The sequence below is a fragment of the Mustela nigripes genome, chromosome 8 (genome assembly GCF_022355385.1).
Source record: "Mustela nigripes isolate SB6536 chromosome 8, MUSNIG.SB6536, whole genome shotgun sequence".
Classification (NCBI taxonomy): Eukaryota; Metazoa; Chordata; class Mammalia; order Carnivora; family Mustelidae; genus Mustela; species Mustela nigripes.
Genome location: NC_081564.1, coordinates 87421123 through 87445791, shown reverse-complemented (window position 1 = coordinate 87445791; position 24669 = coordinate 87421123). Strand labels below are relative to the sequence as shown.

Genomic DNA, 24669 nt, shown 5'->3' with positions numbered 1-24669 from the left:
ATGTCCTCCTCAGTGCCTGCTCCCGGTCCCCACACACTTCACCCCAAATTCTACAGCCACGTTGGGGTCAGGTCTGCAGCCTACTGTGCGTGGAGCAGCCTCTGGCAGCACTGACTTACAGAATTCCCTGCATTTAGCCCCAAAAAGCGTATAACATAGTAAAAAATGGTACCAGCCCGTTAGTAAGATTCAAGTCAAACAAACGCTGGATGCCAGTGATTGGGACTGCCTGTCGCTGACTTGCAAGCCACCCTCTGTACCCACACCAAAGTCAAAATCAAACATAAAAGCACCACCAATAATACAATCACTAAGTCTTCCCTTAGCTCATGTCCCTAAACTTCCGCTGACATGCTCGCAGGCAAGGACAGAGCTGCAAAGAGTAAGCAACAGACCCTGCTCACAATCTGCCTGGAAAGAAGCAGGACGAAGAGACCCTGTGGGACCACAAACAAGCAGCTGCAAAGGGGCACAAACCGCAGGCGCGCAGAGCAGGCCGGGAGCCCGCAAGGGGGGACACACGGGGAAAGCCAAGGCGGCATCACCATTGGGCCCCAGAGATGGTGTGAGACACGCGCCTGGCACAGCCTCGGTGGTGAGAATCAAGGAGTGCTGGAAACAGCCAAGTCGGCCACACTTAAGACCTGCGATGCTCTAGCGGCCAGGGTGTTTGGCCTCTGTATCCCGACACTGAACTCTGACGTTCTTCAGATTTTTCCAGCTGGTCTTGCCAGATACTGTCATGGGCAGCGTGGAGGGCGTCAAACTAGGGCGGGGTTTGAGCAGCATGGCCTTCCTACATGCTCACGGCGCTTCTCTAGCACCCCTGGCCCGGCCCCGTCCTGGGTATGGTTTTGAATCACGGATCCTGTTTCCTCAGGACGCGGGGCAGCCTTCCCAGCTATGGTCTTCCCAGCAGACACAGATCCCGAGAGCCGAGGAGTAGCATGTCCTCCGCTCCCTGCCCCTCCGCCCCCCAGCAGAGGTCTGTTTAGGCGCCGCTCAGCTCAGCACAAGGTGTCCTCCGGCAGTGCCCCGGCAGAGCCAGGCAGTGGGAAAACGCCCCACACGGCCGTCCCTGCTTCTGCGATCCACTCTAGCCCCAGTTCTACGGCACTGGCTGCGTTCCCGTGCAAACAGGGTGTTGCTGAGAGAGTTCTTCTCCCCACCACACCCCTTTTCCCCTAGAAATCCTGATCCTCTGAATTTGAAGTAATTTCTGCAGCCACTAGAGCCTCCTCGGCCAGGAGCCCAGCCGGGAAACACATGGGAGGCAGAGAGGGTTGAGCCTTTGAAAACTGCACTGGGAAGCAAATGTAATCCTTGATCCCCAGGAGTCCGCTTGGATTTTAACATGTTAATACTATGGGGTAGTTGGCTCTAGTAAGAGGGCCCTGCCCCGACTCCCCTGCTGTGACCTTCCCTGCCTTGCGACTTTTAGGAGAGAGCAGGGAATGGGATTATCCACCACAAGAAAGTGTTGGAGCTGAGGGCTCTGCAAACTGGGCATCTCCCCCCTGCCATCCCCCGCCCTCCAAACACACCGCAGTCTAAGTCTCTTTGAAGATGGGGGTGAGCCAGTTTCCCTGTGTCCCCCCCCATGGGGACTCCTGTGACTTTCACACAGCTAGCACTCAATAAAGCTTTATAATCTATTAGAAATCACAGTTATCAGGGCCATAGAGCTGAGGAACTCAGAAGGCAGAGAGATTGGGAACTTGCACAAGGTCACACAGCAGCAGGGGGTTTCCTCACTAATGTGCAGGGCACCTGTCTGCTACAGGGGAAGACCTGATGGAACCAGCTCTCCTGGGTCATCGTCCCTAACCAGCAGTGACCCCACAGGAAAGCATGGGAGCCAAGACGCTATTGGGGTCAGCAAGCAAAAGTGCTTGTTATCAGTCTGAAGTTCAACCCTAAGTCCTTCGGTCTTTGTACAACACATATGAAAGCCATGCAGATGATCCAATCCCGAATCACTTCATTATGGACTGATTATTTGATTTGTCTCCAAAAATTAAAGAAAGTGAAACCATATGCTTTTCATTCTGTTCATGTTCCTGACCTGATTTTTCCTTGCAGGGCCATATACCATTTGTAGGACTGAATGGAATTCTATGCCTGGGTGAAATCATATAGTCTAAGAGAATGTCGTGCAATGATCATGATTGGGAGAGACTGAAATGCACTGTAAAGATCTGATGATGTCGGGGCACCTAGGTGGCTCAGTGGTTTAAGCCTCTGCCTTCGACTCAAGTCATGATCTCAGGGTCCTGGGATCAAGCCCCACATCAAGCCCCACATCGAGCCCCACATCAGGCTCTCTGCTCAGCGGGGAGCCTGTTTCCTCCTCTCTCTCTCTGCCTGCCTCTCTGCCTACTTGTGATTTCTCTCTGTCAAATAAATAAATAATATCTTTTTTAAAAATCTGATAAGCCAATCCTAGGGAAGAAAAAAATTAGTTCTGGTAAAACAGAAAATTAATTCTTTCACCCCTCACTACCAAATATTGAGTTACATGCTATCTGAATTCTTCTGGAAACATTTTAAACACTTTAAAGGAAAATGGATTGTTGTTCCCAGCATGGGAAATATTGTCAAGATTTACATTTTAGGAGAACTAGATGGCCATAAAGAATAGATAGGTGGCAGGCAAATAGAGAAAAAGGACAGGTGGACGGTAGAGCGTTGACACCGGAGCCAGACAACACATGAGAGGTAGACATAGAGATTTCATTATTTTCTTCGGGGAATGAAGGGGCAAGAAGCTCAACAATTATAGAGATGGTCCTGAAGACCACCCAGCAGGTGGCCCAGGTGCACTCATGGTGCCCAATCTGAGACTGCCAAGGCCAAGGGGATGCAAGTGAGTGGCCAGAGGTAAAGCCGTGTCAAATAAAGAGACTTTTGCTGATCAATCCCCATAGAGGACATGATTTTGGCAGTTTGCCCAAAAGGGGCATGCTGTAATATTTGCATAAAGGAAACCTGCAGGCCAAGGAGACATATCCAAGTATTGTGGTGTCTGAAGAATACCAAATTGTGAACATAAAAGGGCAGCGTTCTTGCCAGGATTGCAGAAAGGGGCTCCTCCAAGTGAGGCTCCTGAGGATGAAGCTTCCTTCACCACCGGGATCCAGCCCACATGCAAGCAAGGGCGACAAGATGAATCAAGGCGGTCAGAGAGGGCACACTTGCCCCCCAGCAGAGCACACACGTGCACACAGCTTCCGCCCGGAACTCCAGGCGCTCTACGGGAGGGCATGAGCAGGCAGCAACAAGCAAACCGACGGGGGTCGCTGGGCCACTGGAGGCCACAGAACTGGACGCAAGGAGCCAGGTGGTGCCGCTGTCTTTGGCATCATCTCTGGATGCTTCTCCGGACACCCCTCTCAGCTACTGCCCCCGGGTGTGGCCAGATGTGTCACAATACCCAGTAAAAGAAAGGGGGGTGAGCTGAGGAAGAGCTTCCATCAACGAACAACAGTGATGTGGACTTAATAAGCCCAAGGAACATTTAGCCAAAGTGGGGGAAGCTAAGAACATGGTTTTTCTTCTACTCCACCCTTGCCTGAGTCAAACAGAACCATATTCTAGTAGATCCTTGATGCTTATCCTTGATGAAATGAAGGGGTGCCTGGGTGGCTCAGTCAGTTGAGCGTCCAACTTGTCGTTTCAGCTAAGGTCATGATCTCAGGGTCATGAGAGAGAGACCTGCGTTGGGCTCCACACTCAGTGGGGGTCTGCTTTTCCCTCCCCCCTGCCTCCACCCCACCCTCTCTCTCTCAAATAAATAAATAAATCTTTGAAAAAAAATGAAATGAGATAAGACATTACCAAGAAGAGCAACCAAATCGGCCATTGGTTCGTTGAGGATACCCCCAAAAGTTCCTGAATGAAAATCTTGATCTCTGCACTTCACCTGGAAGACAGGTAAAAGAGAAGACAGGTGATCACCTCTGTGGTTGCTCTGGGGATAGCTTCCATGTGGCCGAGAACAGCCCCACACGATAGCCCTCAGGACTCAGGTGGCCGCCTCCCAGTCACATGACTTAGAGCATCTACCCCTGCCTTGTCTTCATTTCTCATTCTTTCCTGAACCCCCGAAACGGATTTCAGTCCTCAGTTGTTCGTCTCACACAGCTCTGTCTGGGGCCAGCAGCCCCTTCTCCAGGCGGCTGCAGTCTACGTATTCTGCCCATCTATCTCTCACCCCATCTTCTCCTTATTCTTTTCTTGCAGTTCTATTAGTGTCTCCACTAGTGACTTTCTCCCTGCCTCCCATTCTGGAGCTCGGTCCATGGCGCATAAAAAATGAATGGTTCACCATGGAAAGACTTTCTGGTTCTAAATTGCTGTCAGGATGAATAGAAAAGCTAAAGGAAACTGAACTGGATATCCTACTTGGGGATCACAACCACCCAGGACCCACTTTACAGGTAAAGAAACTGAGGTGGTGAGGTCAAGTGTCCGCACGAGGCTGTGCACCATGGGAGTCAGATTCCCATGCAGCCCCGCCATGCCAGTGCCCCCTCCTTCTTCCCTGACCACACAAGCACATGGGGGTCCTGCATGGACCTGTCACGACAGACCCTGATCAGGCAGTCAGACTCACAAACCCCTGTATCCTCTCCCTCCAGAAAAATGCACACAGCATGGCCACTCCGGTTGGGAGACTTCCTGAATCCCCCAGTCCCTAGACTTCTGGGACCCCCAGGCCATGCCTCCAGCTCAGAACTCTGCTCTCCCAAGAGCTTTCTCTCTTCCCCCCAAGATCCCAGGACAGACTCCTCCCTCCACACCACTGCAAATACCTCTACCCTGAAGTAGCTGTTCCCTCGCGTGCCGTAGGTGAGAGCCGGCTTCGTCCGGCTGAGCCACAGGTTATCTGAAATGACGATGCAGTCGACACCGGAGAAGAACTGGTCCTTCTCCTTTCTGACAAGCTCCTCCAGCCCCACAGAGCCCGCTTCCTCCATCCCTTCAATGACGAATTTGATATTCACAGGGACATCCTGAATCCAGTAAACAACAGAATAAACCATTCCGGCAAAAAAATCACAAGACTTGCCCATTCATCTTTTCAGATCCAGAATTTGTTCGCATGTGACATAAACTCGTGAATTACTACATGCATTCAGTGTATGGGTTGTTCATACTCCCATCAGCTCCGTTCACAACAAAGGAGTTGTAACCAAGACAGTGAAGGGGAATATAATGGAAGACCAATGTATATGGCCTCCAGCATGACCCTGATGGGTTCAGCATGAACCCTAAAGGATGATTCAGGGAAGAAATTCCTGCAGGAGAAGCAACACCCTCGCTGTGGAGCTCTGCTAGGCCCCCACAGAGACACGCTTTCTTCCTTCTACCCAAAAGGAACCTTTCAAGAAAGGTTACTAGATTACAAAGCTCTTTTCCATCCTCATAATTCTGAGCATGATAAATGAGAACTCTTTCCTTTGAAAGACTGTCTAATGTTTAAGCCTCAGGATAATTTTTATTTCAAGTATCTGTTATTTTTCAGTTCTGAGTTCAATCTGCCTTTTAAGTTATTCAAAGGCTTTGATCTTGCAGCAAAATGGAACTTGAGTTTTTCTCTAGTTAATATTAGGGCACAGAATAGCTCCTTTAAAATTTTTACAATGTGCTTTCCCCCATTTGGTTTTGATCTTTTTGTATCTTTATAATTTATAACTTCATATCTTTGAGAGCCACATGAAGAAGAGAGGTCAAAGTCTTTTCCTGGAGCATAAAACACACACAGGAGAACTTTAGAAGTAATTCCATACAGATAAATGATGGCACAAACATACTAATTAGTGAGTGGGATTGACTCACCAAAGATTAACAAAGGCAGGACGAGTGGAGGATTATGTATTAGAAAGTAAGTGACCTTCGGTCATTCAGTTGGTTAAGGGCATTTTGGGATAATGATTTGTTCAAATGTATCCCTTGCATAGATTTATTTCTATGTGTCTTAAGAAGTTAAACTAAAGTTCTGAATTATTAATATTTGAAAGCTCCTTATTAACATTTAACTAGAAAACAATTGCTGAGAAGTAGTTGGATAGCTTAAGAATTTTCTGGCAAAACATGATTAATAATATACAAGCCAGAAACCACAATGTGTTGGGGGAGGGGGACAGGCCAGCTGCCAGGCCTGGGTTTTGGTGTCTGCTCTGTCACTGACACACAAGGGCCCTGGGACAAGCCATCTCACCCCTTGGCCACTCAAATCCTTACCTATGCAATGTGGGTATTAATAGTTGTCTGACTTTAGTAAAACGATCCAGCGATGAGAGGGCCTTCAAGTGCTCAGTAAGCGACACAGAGGATGGGAGGGTGGAAGAATGGGGGGCACGAGAAAAGAAGAAACCCCCCTCCATAAAGGACCTCACCCTCACAGGCACCAGGTTCCTCTGTGTGTGATCTCATCGACTCCACTCCAGATTCCTGAAGCAGAAATAACGATTCCTACTTCACAGATTAGGTCAGTGAGGCTCAGAGAGATCAGCTGATTCATCCAAGGGCAGTGAACATTTCTTATGTTTTGTTTGTGATTATGTAGGTTTCAGAGGGGAGGGGACAGTTAAAAGCAAAGTAGATTTTGGCCTTTATACAGGAAGTTTCTTATAAATATTGCTTTCTCCCTTGGGAGAAAGGGAAGGAGGAGGGGACAGAGGAGGCAGGAAGTTGTCATCATCTTCGTGGTTGTCATCATCGTCATCGCCATCACCTTGTCATCATCATCATCGTCATTGTCATCGTCACTGTTGTCAACCTCATCATCCCAGTCATCATTGTTATCATTGTCCTCATCATCCCTGGCATCGTAACCATCATCGTCATCACTTGTGATTCTACTCATTGTCATTGTCACCATGGTCATCATCGTCCTCATTGTTGTTGTTATCACTGTCATTGCCATGCCCTTCATTGTCACCATCATCGATATCAATACCGATATCGTCATCGTTCTAGTCGTCACTGTTGTCACTGTCTTCATTGCAGTCATCCTCGTCATCGTCATCACCTTCATTATCATCGTGGCCACCACCATCATCATCACATTCATTAGCAACATCATTGTCGTCATCAACACCATTGTCCTCATCGTCACCATGGTCAACATCATCCCTTCCCAAACACCTGGTCACCTACTTCCTCCAGGGATCTGAAGGTGCTCACGGCATTAATCCACGCTAAAACAGGCCCTTTGTTGTCTGTTGCTCCTCGTCCGTAAAGTTTTCCTTTAAAAATGAGGGACGAGTGTTTAGAAAAGCAAGTTGAGTGAGTTAAAAACAAGGGTAGTTTTATGGGTAATCATTTCAACAGTGCTTTCCATTTTCCCAGGCACAGATCTTGCTCCGAGGCCACAAAGTCTGATTCCTGATGTACAAACAGTATGGTCATTAGCTCATCAGATGATATAAACTAATTTGAAATATACAGGTCCCTTTGGCCTCAGTAGGAATTAGCTATGTCATCCAAGTTCACTGAAAAGGACCTGAGGATTTGTTGCACAATGTCATGGAACATAGTCTCTCATTTCAAGATTTTATAATTAGTAGAAGAATGAAAAAAGGGTATGTGTGTATCTCCATTAACCTTTTTTCTTCTTTTCTTTAAAGAACATAATTACACTTAGTATTTTAAAAAGGAAAATGTGTGACCTGGACAACTTTTTCCTCCCAAGAACTCCCATGTTGGGAGTTAATTTGCCCAGGGGCACACGTCGTGGGTACATAACTCATAGTTTCTTTCACAAATGAGAAAAAAGCCAGCCTCATTGGACAGCTAGCAGACTATGAGACTGGTAGCATCTTGTCCATTCTTAACAAGAACAGGGAAGGCCTGGAGCTGGGGACAGGAATCACATCTATGATTCCTAAGCCACAAAGAACCCAGTACCGATGCGTCACTTACCATCCACTTCCGTCAGCGTGTAAGGATCTGTGAGCCACCCGTCTTCCTTTCTAGCAGGCTGTACGTCCAAGTGGCCATAGAAGCACACAGTGGGTTTCTTTGGATCATTCCCCAGCTCGGCCAGGATGATGGGAGGTATCGGGAGAGTCTGACCATTAGGCAGCTGGAAACACATACACACACACACACACACACACACACAAACAGATCACATTAAAAAAAATAATAATGTTTAGTTCGCCCAGAAAATCCAGACGTGACATTAGGAGTCCTGTTTCTACCCCTGGGTTTTTTGTAGAGCCCACAAAGTTTCTCTACTCCTCACTTTATCTGCCTCTAAAATGGGTACCATGGGGCACTTAGTTAAAACACACAAGATAATTAAAATTAAAGTGCTTCCTTGGTGCACAGGGGCAAACAGTAAACTTAATCAAATAAGCTCTCCAATATGAACTCGGACTCAAATGGCTTAAATTAGGTGGACGTGGTCCTTGAAAACACACACCATTTGGAGACACACCCGGGCTGAGGCAGGCAGCACCGGCGCCTACATTAAGGATCGCCATTTGCCCCTGGGACACAGTCATAAGCAGTGACTCTGATCAAAGACTGGAGCCTTTGAGAAAGTGCAACTGAAAGTAAGGGAAAGGGCGGTTTGGGAGAACGGGGCCACATGTGAAGGGGGTGAGGAGTGCGGGGAGGGGCCTTCCCAAAATAAGCTGGCCTTTGCTCACCCAGTCCACTTGCTCTGCCCCGCCCCCCAGTCCTGACATGATGAGAAATCAGTGATACCGACTCATCTGGGACCAGATGTCATTTTTTACCCTTATTGGGGATGGAGATTATGGGGGCATTTTTGAGGAGGATCAGATCGGAGTGAATCGCAGTCTTCCAACACCCAAGGGCAGGCCTGGCCAATGCCCGTGAGAGTGGCAGCTCGTAGAGAGGAGGGAGCCACCCAGCACCTGCTGATCCCCCAAGTCCACGGAGTCCACGCTGGCCCCCAGGCGCCGGAGCTCGTCGGCCGCCAGCGCCATCATTCTGAGGAGCTCTTGCCTGAGGCGGGGCAGGGGCTGCACAGAGTCGCTCTCCACGGCCACCCACTCCTTAAGTGTCTGTAAGGGAAGGTGACAAGGTGATTCGTCTAAGGCAGGGTCAACCACATCAACCACGTCCACTCTAGGTGGTGACTCAAGGGCTGGAGGCACCAAACCACCAGTGCTCGTCACCTGCACCCAAGACGGAGCTGGCCAAGGCGATATTCAAGGGTGACCGCAGATGGGCAGAGACGTCTGCTGCATGAAGAACGGGGCAGGACCGGCCAGGGAGAAGGCTGCCTTCCTGGACACTGGGCCTGTGCCTCCTGGGATCCACCATGTCTGGTTTCTCAGGAACCAGGAGCAGCTGGCTGGCACCCCTCCTCTGGGACCCTGGGTCTCACACAAATGTCCCCGGAGGCCTCTGGAATGTGCAGCTCACTCTGAGTAATCACACAGTGGCCTCGGCTAGGCCACAGAACACTTCCTGACCACCCCTCACATGTTGGGTTTGTGGTCGTCTTCCTCCCCACACCTCCAGAATCCGGTAGGCGGTGTACCCCATGGCCGTGCAGGCAGACAGCCTTGGCTCTTGGCCCGAGTTCCACCCATTTGAGTTGAATGATTTGCGTATGTTCCTCAAGTTTGTAGCCTCGCCTCCCTCTTCTGGCAGTGCTCTCTACCAGCAGGCTATTGCGAGTGTGATGCTGTCACACAGTAAGAAATACCTCTTGGTCTCTATCCTGGGCTCTTGGCCAGAGCACCTACAATCTTTGTAACTTCCTGTGCCATAAAGAGACTCGCTCTCTGTCCAGAGTTCCTAACACAGAGCTCCTAACTCCCTTGGGATTTCCTGGGAGACGGGAGCCTATTTGTTCTAGTGGGCTCCTGGATGAGGGCTGGTCACTGGAAAGACCAAGCCATGGTTAGAAACTTGGGGCTTCCCACCCCCTTCCCCGGGGAGGGAAGAGGGCTAGAGCTGGGTTAATGATCAGTCATGCCCACCTGATGAAGCCTCCATAAGCACCCTGGAAAGTCTGGGGCTCCGAGATCGTCCAGGTTGGTGACTGCAGCCTGGGAAGGTGGCGAACCCCAACCCCAGCAGGACAGAAGGTGCCTCCAGCCCCTGCCCTATGTGCCTCTTCATCCAGCCACTCATATCTACCCTTCATCGCGTCCTTTATTACGTAACAAAGGGCACACGTAATTGTCTTCCTGAGTTCTAGAACTGTTCTAGTAAGTGATAGGACCAGAGCAGAGTTCATAGGAGCCCCGATTTACAGCTGCTTGGAACATGTAAGCCACTGGGGCCTCCCTACCCACGTGCGACTGGCATCCACTACTAGTTGGGGGCGGGGGCAAGAGGGTGACGCTCACACCAGGCAAGTGGTGTCAGAAGGGAGTCAGACTGTGTGATGCCCCTTTGGTGTCCAGAGAACTAGCCAGTTGCTTGATGTGTGGAAAATGCACACGTCTGTCCACAGAGTGAGGGGAGCCGTCCAAGAAAACAAGCATGCCTTCCCGTGAGGATTAGAAAAGATGATGCGCATAAGACTCAGGTCAGTGCCTGGTCCCTAGCAGGCGCTCCGTAGACATCAGCTAATATTGAATCATTGATAACAATCAAGCATTTCCCATTACTGGGGCTCGAGTTGCTTATACTGGGCTTGCCACCATTTTTATTAAAAACCAAGCGTACTTCGAGTGACTGATCTTAGATTCCCCAACTTACTCCAGTTAGATCTCTGTCCTGGTTGTAGTACTTTCATTTGTATTATGAAGATATTAACCAAACCTAAGGAATGTTGTGTTTCACACCTTAAACTGGAATTTGTAGAGCAGATGCCGGCACGTAATCCATAAAGGTAATGGATGGGACCAGGTGAGGGTGCTGTGGAAAGGAGCGTTTTGGCTCAAACACCCAAATGACCATATCTCCACGGCATGCTGTCCCTCTCCCCCTGTCTGAGTCCCTGCTCAGGCTTCAAAAACCCAGTAGGCACCATGTCACGTCAATATGCCAATGAGCACGCGGAAGGGTGTCGTGAAGGTCAGGTGCAGGACCAGTGGCATTCAGCACTGTATGACAGCGGGAGACACAAACTCTTGACTGTTGCTCACATTGGTGGGGAGCTCCAGTGTACATGTACTCAACACAAATGGCGGGCCACACATGGCATGGGGGTTCGGGGACAAGGTCCCGTGACTTGTCACAGAGTCACAGGCTGTGGTGGACTCACCCATGTGCCGGAGGACAAGTGGGTCAGCGGAGGAGGAGGGGACTTGCAGGCTGATGGTGGCTGTGCCCCTTCCCTGCCCCCACCTTTCTGCTGCCCAGCCTGCCTCCCCCCTCGCCACCCCCGCCATCCCTTCTCCCCCGAGATGTACGCCCACACCACAGGCATTTTGCCACGTCGTGAGTTCAGAACAGAGCAGAGGATTATAAGGGAGGAGATAAAGTGCACGTTGCACAAGGACTACAGAAGAGTTTTGACATTGAACTCGGCAGAACTCTGGACCTGAAGCTTGCTGTAGCCAGCCCGTAGTACTCTGGGCTGGTGTCAGCGAGGGGTGGAGTGGGGGATGAGTCTCAGGCAGGCTTTGCCGGAGGAGGGGACCTCAACAAGGGCCCCTCTAAAGCAGGGAGCAGGGGCTCTGATGAGCTCAGCGGGCATCATCACTACACAGACAGCCCAGATCAACACGCTAGGAATGCCGTCTCTAGAAGGAAAGGCTGAAGAGGAATCTCTTCCCGAAACGTAACCAGTATTTATTAGTTTAACTCAGTGAGGAGTCATAGGCATTTTACATGGAATTAAGTTTTCAGGCAAAAAAAAAAAAAAAAAAAGCAAACCCCCAAACCGCGCCTCCCAGCAAATAAGCATTCAGCCAGCTACCCAGAGGGTATGTCCCACAAGTACCTGATGTGTATCGTTTCTCCTACCTCTACAAACTCATTCTGATGGAGATCGATGTACTGGAAGGCCTTGTCCAACAGCCCAGCGGGCGGCGAGGACGGACAGAACATGCTTCTCTCCAGCAGCAGCAGCGAGGCAAGGACAGAGGACGCCTGGAGTGGGCCACGGGGAGGGACAGCAGAAATAAATACCCAGCTTTGGACTTTCAACCTTCCAAATCATTCAAGAATGCTTATGTTATCCAATACGGCTGCTTCCAGTCATTGGGACTAACGCAATGAAGGTGGTAGAACAGGAAATGCATTTATTGCTTTATCTTCCCTGAAACGCTTCATTTTCAACGTTGAACATTTCAGGAAGACAGAAACTAAGAAAACAAGCTTGTCTTTCAGTGCTGCACTTAGGTTTTGTCTGTCCTGCCATCCTTCCCGTGGGCTCTCGTCCTGAGAAGGCAAGCCGGTGCCTCCACCCCTGGTGACCAGGGCAATATTTGTGAGAGAGAGGAGTGGGAAGCACTTTTCTGTGCAATCAACCAGTTTATTGGAAAAAATACATATATTGTGTAAGGACTCTCTAAAATCTGGTGCGGTCTTGTGGGTTTCTCCTGTTTCTGCAGGCGCAGGACCTGCCAAAGAAACTCAGGAGCCATGCGCTGTGACACAGGACAGGATGCAGGAGGCCATGTAGCCCCTGCAGCCACACTCTCCTGGGAGGCCCGGCCCTATCTCTCCTCTTCCCTGTCTGCTTCCATCCCCTTCCCTGCCCAGCAGACCTCACCCCCCCCTCCCTCCCCTGCGGCTGCTCCCCAGCCGTCCCCCCATCCCCAAGGTGGGCTCCAGGCTGGGCTCCGAGCAGAACAACCAGGTCCAGAGGAGAGGAGGCCGACCAGGTTCCGAGCTAAACTAGTGCTCGTCTTCCCACCCAGCGCTTCCTTCTGGATTTTTGTACTTTTTACAATAGAACTATTTTAGATGTAGGCTACTCCCTCCCTCCCTGATCCTCCGCTTCCAGGCGCAGGCAGGACCCACCAAGGCCAGGACTGCTGTCTACAGATACACGAGACTGCGACTCAGCAGTAAGATCCAACGTGACCCAGTTTAAAAGCAGGCAAAGGATTTGAAGAGAGGTTTCTCCAAAGAAAATGCACCAGTGGCTTATAAGCACATGAAAAGGTGCTCCACCTTATTAACCACCAGGGAGATGAAAATCACTTTGCACCCAGAGAACAGGTAAAAGTCAGGACCCCAGTGACAGGTGGGGTGTGAGGAGAAGGCCCCTTCCTGGCCCAGCCCGGGGATGGTGGCCCAGTCCTCGCCTTCCTCGTGGCAGCTGAGGGGCAGAGCTGATCCAAAGGACCGTCCGCCCACGAGCGGATACACAAAGACGTGGCCACGGCCACACACAAGGGGCTGTCTCTCAGCCACGGAAACAGACGGAGGGCTGACCCATGCCACAGCAGCCAAGAGCCTTTAGCATACGGTGCAAAGGGATGGACGCGGGACACGAGATACTACAGGGGCTCCCGGCCCGTGTCTGTGAAATGTCCAGAGCAGGCAGATCCCGAGATGGGGGACCTTGCCGCTCAGGGCTGGGTGGATCGGGGGAAATGGGGAGGGACCGCGGACAGAAGGGGGTTCCTTCTGGGGGGCTGGAATGTTCTGAAACTGTGCCGGCTGCACAGCCCCATAGACTCACAGCCGCCAGAGTGCGCACCTGGGTGAAGTGTAGGGCCTGGGAATTGGGCTGCAATACATCAGCAGAAGCACTCATTCAATAATGAGTCAGGGAAATGTTCACAAAGGACGCAAAAGCGTGGGTAAAACTAAGGTAAAACGGGACGGCTGGGCCGCTCAGTCGGTTAAGCATCTGCCTTTAGCTCATGTCCTGTGCCCAGGGTCCTGGGATGGAGCCCTGGAGGTGCTGAGCTCCCTGCCGGGCAGGTAGTCTGCTTCCCCCTCGGCCTCTCCCCCTGTTCCTGCTCTCTGTCACTCTCTCAAATACATAAAATCTTAAAAAAAAAAAAAAAAAAAAAAAAAAAAAAAAGTGGGGGGGGGGGCATGCTCATTGACGAGCGGATTAAGAACTTGGTCCAGTAGATGGTGCCAGCGGGCCGCTGAAGAGCTCCCCTCGCCTTCTATTCTGTGAGGAAGCAGCCGGGCTTGGTGGCAGCAGAGCCAAAAAGCCAAAGGTTTCAAACAAATCTGGAGGAAATGAGCCTCAGACCCACAGTGGCAGGAAGATAGAGCTGTGGGCACCCAGGACAAGCCCTCTGAAATGCAATAGGCTGATTGTTTGCAGAGGATGCACCTAAATCAATATTTGAACTCTTATTATTCCTTCGTTCAATTTCCATTAAAAATTATTCACCGCTCCTCTCTGATAAAAAATAACAAGGGGAATTTGAGGAAGAAAATGGAGCCGAGGCAGAGAAGGAAAACGGCGCCGGCAAGGACCGAGAATATTTCCAGTCTCAGTGGGAACCGCCTCCCCAGCAGGAGCTGCAGGCCAAGGACTGCTCTTCCAGAAAGACGGTCCTGCACCCCCTGCACTCCCTCCCTCCCTCCCGGCAGAGCACAGGGAGCTCTGCCATCCGTTCACGCAACAGAATTCTGGAGCTGCGGAAAGGTGCCCGAGAACGGGTAGGTGAAGCACGGGTCGGAGCTGAACCAGGAAGGCCCGGGCTTCCCTGTGTTCTGGGGAAGAGCAGGGGCCGTCCCCGAGGAAAGCTCGCTTGCTCCCCAGGCTTCTGCTAATTCCAGCTGATTGTTCCCTGACTTGGAACAAGCGCCCTGTGCTGAATCTCAGTTTTAAACACTTTTGCCTTTTCAGACCTCTTCAAGTCATGCCCAGGTCTGCGGTGTAACCGGCCCCGGGCCCCAGGCTGGCTGCTCCTCCTTGGAGGCTCGCTCTCCCTCCCCCAAGCTGCTGCCTGAGTCCTGGGCCTGTCTTCCCTGCGCTCTCCCCCAGCTCTGAACACGACTGGACAAAGTCAGGTGCTCCGTGTGCTTAGCGGATGGCAGCCTTGAAACCACCACGGGTCCCCCGCCCCCCCCCAAGAATAGCAGGTGCCCTAAAAGGGGCTGGGAATGGGGTAAAAGCTGTTGATGAAACCACTCCCTCCCTATCTGCTATTGCTGGTGGATTTTGATGTCGACTAGAATAAACAATAGAAAATGAAAACGCTGTTGCCTCCCAGCCCAGACAGCCCCTGCCAAGCTGGCTTCCTTCCCCACGCACGCAACGGCCGGCAGCCAAACCTTTTCCGCCTGTAAGAAACCTCAGTGCCAGCAGCGACTTGCCCACCAAGAATTCCACTCACCGAGTCTTCCGGAGTCCGCGTGACTGTCTTACAGAGGCTGTTCTGTCCTGTGCCTGCTTTGATAAAATTGTTATCACCCAGAAAAAAAGCTTTATTCACCTACTTTATCTCACCATGACAGGATTAAAAATAAAATCCCCAACCCCAAACCAGGCTTTCCTGACCTAACCAGGTAAACTGCCCCGCAGGCGCTGCACTGAACCCAGTGATCCTGCGGAGATTAACTAACTCTGCCCCCAGAAGCCTGATCAGGCTCTGGGGCGTGGCTTTCAGAGGGAGCCTGGAGGCCGTCTGGGATGAAGGAGACGGTTTCCAGGAGCAGAACTCCCCCCAAAGTCCCCCAAACAGCCAGTTTCTCCACCAGAGCCAGCCAGAAACCAGAGGGTAGAGGAGGAGCCGGGTGCGGTCATGGGGCACGGGTGGCACGGGGCAGGCTTCCTGCCCCAGGTCCCTGCGGAGGCCTGGGGTCCTGGACGAGGCACCCGGCTATCCTGGAGCCCCAGGCTCCCGGCACAGTGCTCCATCCTTGGGGGCATGACAAGCTGCTCTTGACTGCAGGGGTGCATGTTCTCTCCCTGCCTCTGGGCTTCGCCCCACGCAGGCCGCAGGGAAGGGGAAAGCAGGCATCGCCTGCAGTGATGTCACCTCAGGGAGGCCTCTTGTGACATTTTCAGTCCCTCCAGTCCGGCCAGGGATCTGGGCCTGTCCAGTCATCAGCCAGAGAGGCTGCCCTGTCGTGCGCCACTTCTGAAGCCTGCTGTCCTCAGGAACCGGCCCGTTCATAGCACCACAGCAAAGGGCCAGAGAAAGGGCTGGAGGGAGCCAGAGGCTTTGCAGGTGCACGGCTTCGCGAAAGTCACACCCTGAAAGGTGCTGCACCCTGACAGCAGTATCCCTGCGTGGAGCTGAGAATTTCCTCAGAGGCAAGAACCCAGACCCAGGCATAGCCCTCAACACTGGGGTGAAGGGTGTGAACCCCTAGTCATCCGTGGTGCTGTGCCCGGCCAGGCCAGCATCCTATCTCAAGATCTCCCAGCCGTGCTGAGACAGGAGCCACTGTCCTCTCCTTCTTCCCTTCAGTCTCATTTGATGGACTTTTCGTCCAAGTGTTAAGATCTAATCCACCTGTGGGAGGGACTGCCCGATCTCAGGGCACAGCCGGTGAAATCGGGGTTCTGGCAGCAGCGGAAGAGAGAAGCATCTGGAAGTTCCAGCAGGAGGCGGAGGGAGAGAGGGTATGAGGGTGGTGGGCACAGGGGCGCCCAGGAGACCCAGGTGGCCCAGGAGCCACACAGACACAGACCAGGGAGCACAGAGGTGCTCAGGGAGTCAGGCAGTTTGGAGGGACTTTCTTTCTTCTCCTAGAAACCTGCAATTGCCTCCATACTCTTAAGTGTCATAAAGCTCTCAACTCACAAAGAACTCAGTTTGACTTCAGAGCATGGGTTTTCCTTGCCCTTCAGGACTGGGCGTCAAGTCCAGGTGTAAAGGGAGGCTAGGCCGAGCCGCCTCCTGGAAGTGTACTCCCACAGGCGGCTTTTTGGGTGTGAAGAGAACATTCCCCAGATGACCGTGTGGGAGCAAGGGCAGGCTGAGGAAAGGGCAGGAGCGTCTCCAGCCCACCTACTAGTTCCCTGGGACCGCCGGAACGTCCCACAGACCGGGGGCTTAGAACCCCAGGACCGGGCCCTCTCATGGTTCTGCAGGTCGGGGGTTGGACGTCGCTCTGGAGGCTCCAGGGGGTCCTTTCTTGCCTCTTCTCAACTGTGCGGGGGTGGCCGGCCCGGGGCCACTCGCGGGTGCACGACTCTGATCTGTGCCTCCGGCTTCACTCAGTCCTGCCTGGGTGTCTCTGTGTCCTCTCTCTTCTCAGAGGGACATTGGCAGCGGCGTTAGGGTCCACCCCACTCCAGTATGACCTCATTTTAGCTGATTATATCTGCAAAGACCCTACTTGCAAATAAGTTCCCATCCTGAGGGTCCAGGTGGACATGAATTTCGACTCAGCACACCCTGCGCTTTATTTTCTCTACCTCATACTCTGTGGCGTGGTCGCTTAGCCCCCGGCTTGCTTGAGGGCTAGGGCTTTTGCCTCCCTTTTCTCCATATCCCAAAGTGCCTGATGCAGAACCAGACCCCAGCCAGCTCTCAGCGAACAATCACACCCACAGTCCTCCTGATCTGCATTGACGTCACAACTTCTATGTCAACGCTGTGTAGAAAAAGCAAGATCGGCCGCTCATAGATGTGTTTCAGCTGTAACATGGAGAAGGGGAATGGAAATGTAAATTTGGGCTGATCCTGTTCCCTCCTGGCAAGCTGCAGAGTCTGCACAGTCTCCCGCAAACCCACACCTGGATTTATTCCTCCTCCTGCAAGAGGCTCTCCTGGTGTCCGCCCACGATCGCAGCCTTGCCCCCAGTCCAAGTTGTGCATGGCACAGCACACACCAGCTGCTGCACCTCTGCTGGGCCGCCCCCCCGCCATGCACACAGGGCACCTCCCCGCTGAGTGTCCTCACGAAGGCCTACCTGCACCCTCCTCCCCTACGGGACCCCTACTCCTCAGCTTCGCTGGGTGTGTGTGACATGCTGATGCTCTGTCCTCAGCAGCCCTTAGCAAACTGGGTCTTTGTTTATTCTGTTAAATTCTCCTCCGTCCCAGCCCTGTTCCTCCGCCACTCCCTTGACTCTCTTTCTCCAGCTACAACCGTGGTCGGTCGATGTCCGGTCTGTGCCCTCCAGGCGTCGCAGCTTCGCTTCTTTCTTCCTCTGCTCTCCGCTCTGCTCCCGGGCTCTCCGCTCTGCTCCCGGACTCTCTGCTCTGCTCCTGGACTCCGTGTTTTGCAGGCGATTAGGTCTCTCTTGGGGACCAGTTACGCATTTACCTGAACTCCCGAGTTTCTCCAATGAGTAATTTCCATTGTCGGGACTTCTAACTTGTGTTTCATATCTGTCTGTTTTCCACTCATAAATACCATCCGCACACGATCACTGATCTCTTGAAGAATTCAAACACACAGCATTTGCATCCATTTTAAACGTGTTCTACTGTTTGTGCTTCAGAGGACATAAACTCACTTCTCAGTCGATGTGGACTTTCTTGCTGTGAGTCTTCCGTATTCAGGAGTTTCACTAGCAGGCCCACTTGAATGACCGCTCTTTTATTCTCCTTCTCCGGAATCATTCCTGCCTAGGACTGTCATGGTTGCCTCTAGTGGCTGCTTCAGGATGCCTGGTCCAGGATCTGGTCTTAAGCTGGTGGCTCGGCGTTCCTAAACAGCAGGCAGTGGGGCTGGGACGTGTCCCCAGCAGGCACCTCTGCAGTGGTGCTGGCTCCAGCCGCCCTCCCAGCCTGGGCGCTTTGGGCCCCATCACCCCGCAAGAGTCTCACTCAGCAGCTTCAGCTCCTGCTCCCCTCAGTAAGTTCTGTTTTGTTCTGCTCAGTAGGAATATTTATTATGTTTCTGAGACTCTGTCTTCTCAATTAAAAACTTAAAAGCACATGTAGTCGGGGTATCTGAGGTGGATGGGAATGCTGGTCAGAAGTCCCGGCAGTGATTTCCCTTCCTCGACGGCAAGGGCTCCCCAGCCTCAGTGCGCAGGGTCCGCACGCAGGCTCATGTGGAACACACCTCGCCACAGGCTTCCCCAAATCCAGGGGGAACAGGATTCGCAGGAAGACAATCCCTGAAAAGCCGTGTGCTCCAATTATGGTGCCTTAAAAGGCATAAACATTCATGTCCTGGATACCTTCTGCTTCCAAGACGAGGACATGGGATCTATCAATGACTATGGGCCCAGCACCATGAGTTCAGGATCTAAACCAAGGTGTGCGTCAGTAAGGGCTTGGGGCTTGGTCTCGTGGCCCCTGACTAGTGCTCCTGCAGAGACACTGGACTGTGAGCAGTACAAGGTGTGTAGTTAGGTAACAAGGTGCCCAAGCAAACTGGAAAGCTGAGATCTCTTAGCACAGCAGGCTTGGGGAGCCCTGGGCACTGGCGGTGCTCCTCAGCCTACACTCTGGGGAAGGTCCCACCCGTGGACTCTCCCCCTCCACCTCTGCACACTCCCCCTCGCTTCTCTCCCTTCACAAGTTCCCCACACCCTCAGGATGTGCTGTACCTCATTCCTTCAGGGGAAGACAGGGATCAATGCCCCCAATTTTATGTGCCAGTGGCTGCTGAAGTTGACTGTGGTCCTTTTCAGTGCCATGCGTAGTCTGAAAAGGCACCTCTGTTCCAGCCAGGGAGCTTCTGAATGGGGAGGAGAGTCATCACTTGAAAGAGCAATTGAGATGCAGGACACTTAAGGAATTATGGGGGCAGGGGGGAGAGGTGCTTTGGGGACAAGAGTCGTTACACCCAGGTGTGCTGGAATGACTACTATCCTGTGCACAGGGCTGGGAGGGGTTGGGGCGGAGCTATCCTTCTGGTTCACTTCCTCCCGCAGCACTTTCTGTCCCAAATTAGTGAGACTAAACTTAAAACAGCTTGTCTGGGCGCTATCTCATAAGCAATCCCCCCGCATGGTCACTGAGGCAGGAGCTCTGTGGGATGCCCCGACAGCGGGACTGTGTCAGGACCCGCACCCCTACCTCCACTCCGCTCCCAGATGCAACCCCAACAGTGCTCAGGTTTATCAAATATGTCTGCTGACAAAGTTTCCAGAATCTTTTTGGTAACTTGAAACCTTAAAATTTATACTAAGCTAAATGATACTCATTAAATATCCAGACTATTTCTAAATAAAATACTGAAACAATTTATAAACATAAATTTTAAACATAAATTTATCTGGTTTTGGCTTCTTATCACAGAGAGACAAAAGATGGATGAGTCTGTTGGTAAATATATTCTTTTGCCACATTGAAAGTCAGCTGTACTATAAGGAAGCACAGGCCGGTAAGAATGTGACATGAGATTCACACAGCTACTGAACTACAGAATCCGTGTGCAACAGCCAGCTCACAACTCTGACTGGTGTTTGCCAGATATCAAAGCTACAAGGGTTAAGAATTCTAATCTACATACAGTAAGTGAAACTGCTGAGAGCAATTAGGATTAAGAAAGAAACCCTATACACAAAGAACACAAGGAAAGTAAGATATGTTCTTGGTTAAAAAAAAAAAAAGGAATATAAGGCGTGAAGATGTATTCTTACTAAAAGAAAAGAAATTCTGTCCTAGTTTAGGGTTATCTAAAGTTTTTCGTTTCAAAATTTAAAAAACAGGAAAATAAAAAATAAAAAAAAACAAGTATCAAAAGTTGGGAAAAAAGAAAGAAAACGCTATGTTGTGTGGTGAAACTGGAGAAAAGTAAATGAATTTATTATAAGTTTTTTTTAAGTTTTATTATCACGAGTGTGACTATGTAAAACTACAACTGAATATTCTTTCTCGATTCAAAGAACAAGATCTTCTTGGATTATTATGAAAGACCGCTCGTCACATGTTGAGCAATCTGCCCAGAAAATAAAGATTATGTGTCTTATCAAAATAACCTGTACTGCACGTTGCCCTCGTCAGGTCTTTGATCACTTAAGAATGCTAAGTCTTTTCAATATGGAAAGAACTAAAGCGTTTTTCCTTCCTCCTCCTCCTCCTTCCCCCCAAACTATGTGACTTCCTGATTTGCCCTTGAAATGTTTAAATTGTCACTCTGGTTGAATAGAAAACCAAATATTATTTCACATGAACACTGATTTTATTTAATCAGGTTTTAAACCTCTGGATATTTTTGAAAACTTAAAGAAGTCAAATTCTAAATGAAAACTTTGACTAAGACCCAATTTGGGGATTTTTCCAGAGGGTCCCTGGACAATTTCAAATATTGGGAGTGATATTAACTATAATTAACTAAATTATAATTAGGTCTATGATAAGTTAAATTACATGAGAAGCACTATCAAACAAAAGTGATGTTTAGGGGCACCTGGGTGGCTCAGTGGGTTGGGCCACTGCCTTCGGCTCAGGTCGTGATCTCGGGGTCCTGGGATCGAGTCCCGTGTTGGGCTCTCTGCTCGGCGGGGAGCCTGCTTCCCTCTCTCTCTCTCTCTGCCTACCTCTCTGCCTACTTGTGATCTCTCTCTGTCAAATAAATAAATAAATAAATAAATAAATCTTTAAAAAAAAAAAAAGTGATGTTTAACTTTCTTCAGGTTGTATTTGTATGGTTACTAATATAAGTATTTCAAACATTGCATAAAGGTTCTAGAAATCTGTCCATGTTTTTACTGTACATGGAATCCATCACAATCCCAACATTTAATTTGAAATGCCATGTGCCTCAGAAATAACCACATTTCCTTTTCGCTTCAGTCAGTTTGAAACGAGCTTTCGAACATGGTTAGCCACGACCCTTTTCCAGTCTTTGTCACTGGCAGGCACTGCCTCACTCTGGTTCTTCTCCCAGAGTCTCCGTCAGCAGCAGCAGCAAAAGGACGCTCCGCCGAGACGTCGCCGGAGGAGCTCCGCGACCCTGCCACACGGCCGGGCGCGCATTCCCAGGGTAAGGAAGGGCTGATGCGATCACAAAACTTCTAACCCAGAATCAAACAAAGCAAAACTTGACTACAAGAAACTGGAGGAACTGAGGAGCATGACTGCCATTTTTTCAACTTTTTGGTTGAAATAATGCTGATTCCTTTAAGATTTAAGGAAATCCTTTTTTTTTCTTTTCTTAAGCTATCTTTACCTTACAGTGATCTGATAAATCATCTCTATAAACAGAATCGAGACACTTATGCTTTTCTCCCTGCCTGATCCCTCCAGATTTGTAAATTCTTACTGAGCGCTCTTATTTTCACCGCACGATAATTCACATATCTGTGCCTATATATTTTACGTATAGGCAAATGTGTACATTAAATAGGAATCTGTCCTCCTCATAAGAGAATATAGTTTAAAACACTGATTACCAAGACCTTGACTGGAAGGCCGTATTTGAGAACACTGTGCATAGAATCAGATATGTCCAGTTTGAAAGAACTAAAATTGACTTTCCCAAACCAGTAAAGCACCCCCAAGCCAGCCTGGTCCCTTGCTTACAGGGTTTCTAGCCTGACAGGTGAGGAAGGATGGACACTTTCTGGCAGACCCAGGAGACTTCAAATATGAATACCGTATAGTTTCATTTATATGTGGAATCTGAAAACCAAAACAAAGGCACAAACAAAAAAACCAGACTTTAAACCAGAGAACCAACTGGTGGTTGCCAGAGGGGAGGGGGGGGATGGGTGAAATTTAAAAAAGGGATTAAGAGGTATAAACTTCCAGTTACAAAATGAATAAGTGACAGATGAAAAGTACAGCATAAACTACGGAATAGTCAATACCACCGTAATAACCCTAGAGATTATGCTTATCATAGGGAGCACTGAGCAGTACCTAGGGCTGCTGAATCATTACATTGTATACTTGAAAATAACACTGCATGCTATATCCAATAAAAGAATTATTAGTTTAAAATAGATATTGGGGAGCCTCAAGAAGGGAGGGATTCGCCCAGATCTATGGGTACTTGGAGATGAAGAATGATGGCCAGTCCTGGACTTGACTTTCTGATCTAGAGAGATTTTAAAAGTCTGAGATTATTTAAAGTTCTAGTGAAGCAGACTTAAAAAGAGCCTAAGACCAATCGCAGTTCTTGCTGCACTTCCATAAATAAGCAGGCCAAGTGTAATGCTACTAGACTTACTTCACGAATGAATTAATCCTACTGTGACGTCTGCTAGAAATGCAGGTGATGGCGGAGAGAATATTGTGTTTCCAAGAAGAACAGTGGAAGACCCACCATCAGGCCCTCGCCCTATCCACAGTTACCCACTATAAACCAGGCTGGGTCCCCAATTCTTGTCCCTCCAATAACTAGCTACAACTCTCCAAACTAATGTTTCCAATTTTCACCCGCCCTCTGACTTGGAATCACTAACTCAAACTTCCCTTTCTCCCAAAGCCCTGCAAACTGAAGACAGACAACCTGATACAGACTTCGAGAGTCCACGGCAGTGGTGTGTGCACAGACACCTTTTCCTGCCTGCGGCTATGCGGGACCACAAAGGAAGTTGACCAGAACACCCAGAGCTGTCAGCAGAGTCACCCCAACTGCAAAGCAGGAATTCATCAGAATCACACCCACTGCTCCACCAGCTCCGATGCTCCAAAGCCAGCATCCTGGAAAATCTCATCTGATTGCCCTCTACACTCAAAAGCGGAATTTAGAGTTTGCTGGAATCATAAATTTTTATTTTTGTTTCCTTAGAAGTGCTTTCTCTTGAACAGCTGCCTGCCTGGCCTATCAGGAGTCCTAAAAGAGATCCAAGCAGATGTGGGGCTGCCCGGGGCTGGAGGCAGGGACCAGGATATAGGGAAGTCATTGTTCAGGTTACGGGACTTCTTTAACGAGCTCGTGAAAACATCCTAAAATCAACTGTGGTGATGGTCACACGTATCTGTGGATACACGAAAAATCACTGAATGACACCCTTAAAATGCAGATTCCTGGGCCCCCACCCCAAACTAGGCCCGCAGACGGTGAGGGCGGCGGGGAGAGTTGGGGTCTTAAGAAAGGCACATGCAGGGCTCTCCACATCCACCGTCTTCCCCTACAGGTGGCACCTTGCCTTCTGCCTTCAACGGCTAGGAACACTCAGTAGGAACATGCTTTCGGTGGAAGGAAAAGAGGACAGAAAAGCGCCCGCCACAGTCCCAGCTCCCCCGCCTGGAGCAGCTGCTGGGCCTCATCCACGCCCATGGCAGGCTCCACCGCTCCCCGCACAACCGCATGCCGGGCGCTGCGGAAGCCCTGGAGAACCTTCCACACACCCCCTCCCCGCAGGGAGACCGGGAGCACCTAGGAACATTTTGGGGGCCGCATCGCAAGGGCCCCGTGGGCATCTGCCCGACCCGCCTGCCGCACTGGTGCCATGCACAGACTCCTTAAGCAAACGAGGTCTAGCGCTCTGGACCCAGGACTCTGGTCATCAGAGGGTCTACTCACCACTCTTCCAAGTTTGGGATCCATTGGGCTGGCGTCTGTAGCCTCTAGCAATTTCCCTGGACCTCAAAGGAAAGGGGAGGAGACGGTCTTATCCAGGTCCTCAGCGGCTGTATTCACGACTTCTGGGCACACTGCTTGCCTGTGCCCCCGCCCCTGTCCCAGGACAGTCAGGCAGACAAGGCTGCTACAGTGGACCATTCACATTTGGAAAACAAAGATGCTTCAGAGACACTCATTCAGTGTGCAGGCCCAGGAAGAGACAATGCATCTCATACGCACAGATAATGGGATGAGGCAGTGGCCTGGAAGTCATCTGATGTCACTGAAGGCCAGCAGGGCAGCTCCGGCTGCATCAACAGGTGCTCCTTGGAGCGCACATGGAGGGGTGGCCCTCGAGGGGAAGCAACTGTGTGTGCCCAAGGCCAGCAGAGATGAGACAGAAGCAACAGGAGCACAGCCTATGACCTG

General features: G+C 50.5%; 1 protein-coding gene across 3 annotated transcripts in view; it reads right to left on the bottom strand.

The window, feature by feature from the left end:
* CNDP1 (carnosine dipeptidase 1) overlaps positions 1-24392 on the bottom strand; it is a 32404-nt gene extending 8012 nt beyond the window's left edge. The window contains exons 1-7 of one of the 3 annotated variants that reach the window (XM_059409833.1): positions 24202-24392; positions 11911-12036; positions 8895-9044; positions 7930-8092; positions 7165-7253; positions 4815-5015; positions 3838-3922 (exon numbers count right to left, since the gene is read on the bottom strand). In XM_059409833.1, coding sequence (XP_059265816.1) covers positions 3838-3922; positions 4815-5015; positions 7165-7253; positions 7930-8092; positions 8895-9044; positions 11911-12036; positions 24202-24225 — 838 coding nt within the window. In that variant the 5' untranslated portion in view covers positions 24226-24392. Of the gene's footprint in view, positions 1-3837; positions 3923-4814; positions 5016-7164; positions 7254-7929; positions 8093-8894; positions 9045-11910; positions 12037-15141; positions 15456-24201 lie in introns of those variants that run through there. The other 2 variants (XM_059409834.1, XM_059409835.1) reach the window with 2 other exon arrangements.
* Between the last annotated feature and the right edge of the window lie 277 nt (positions 24393-24669).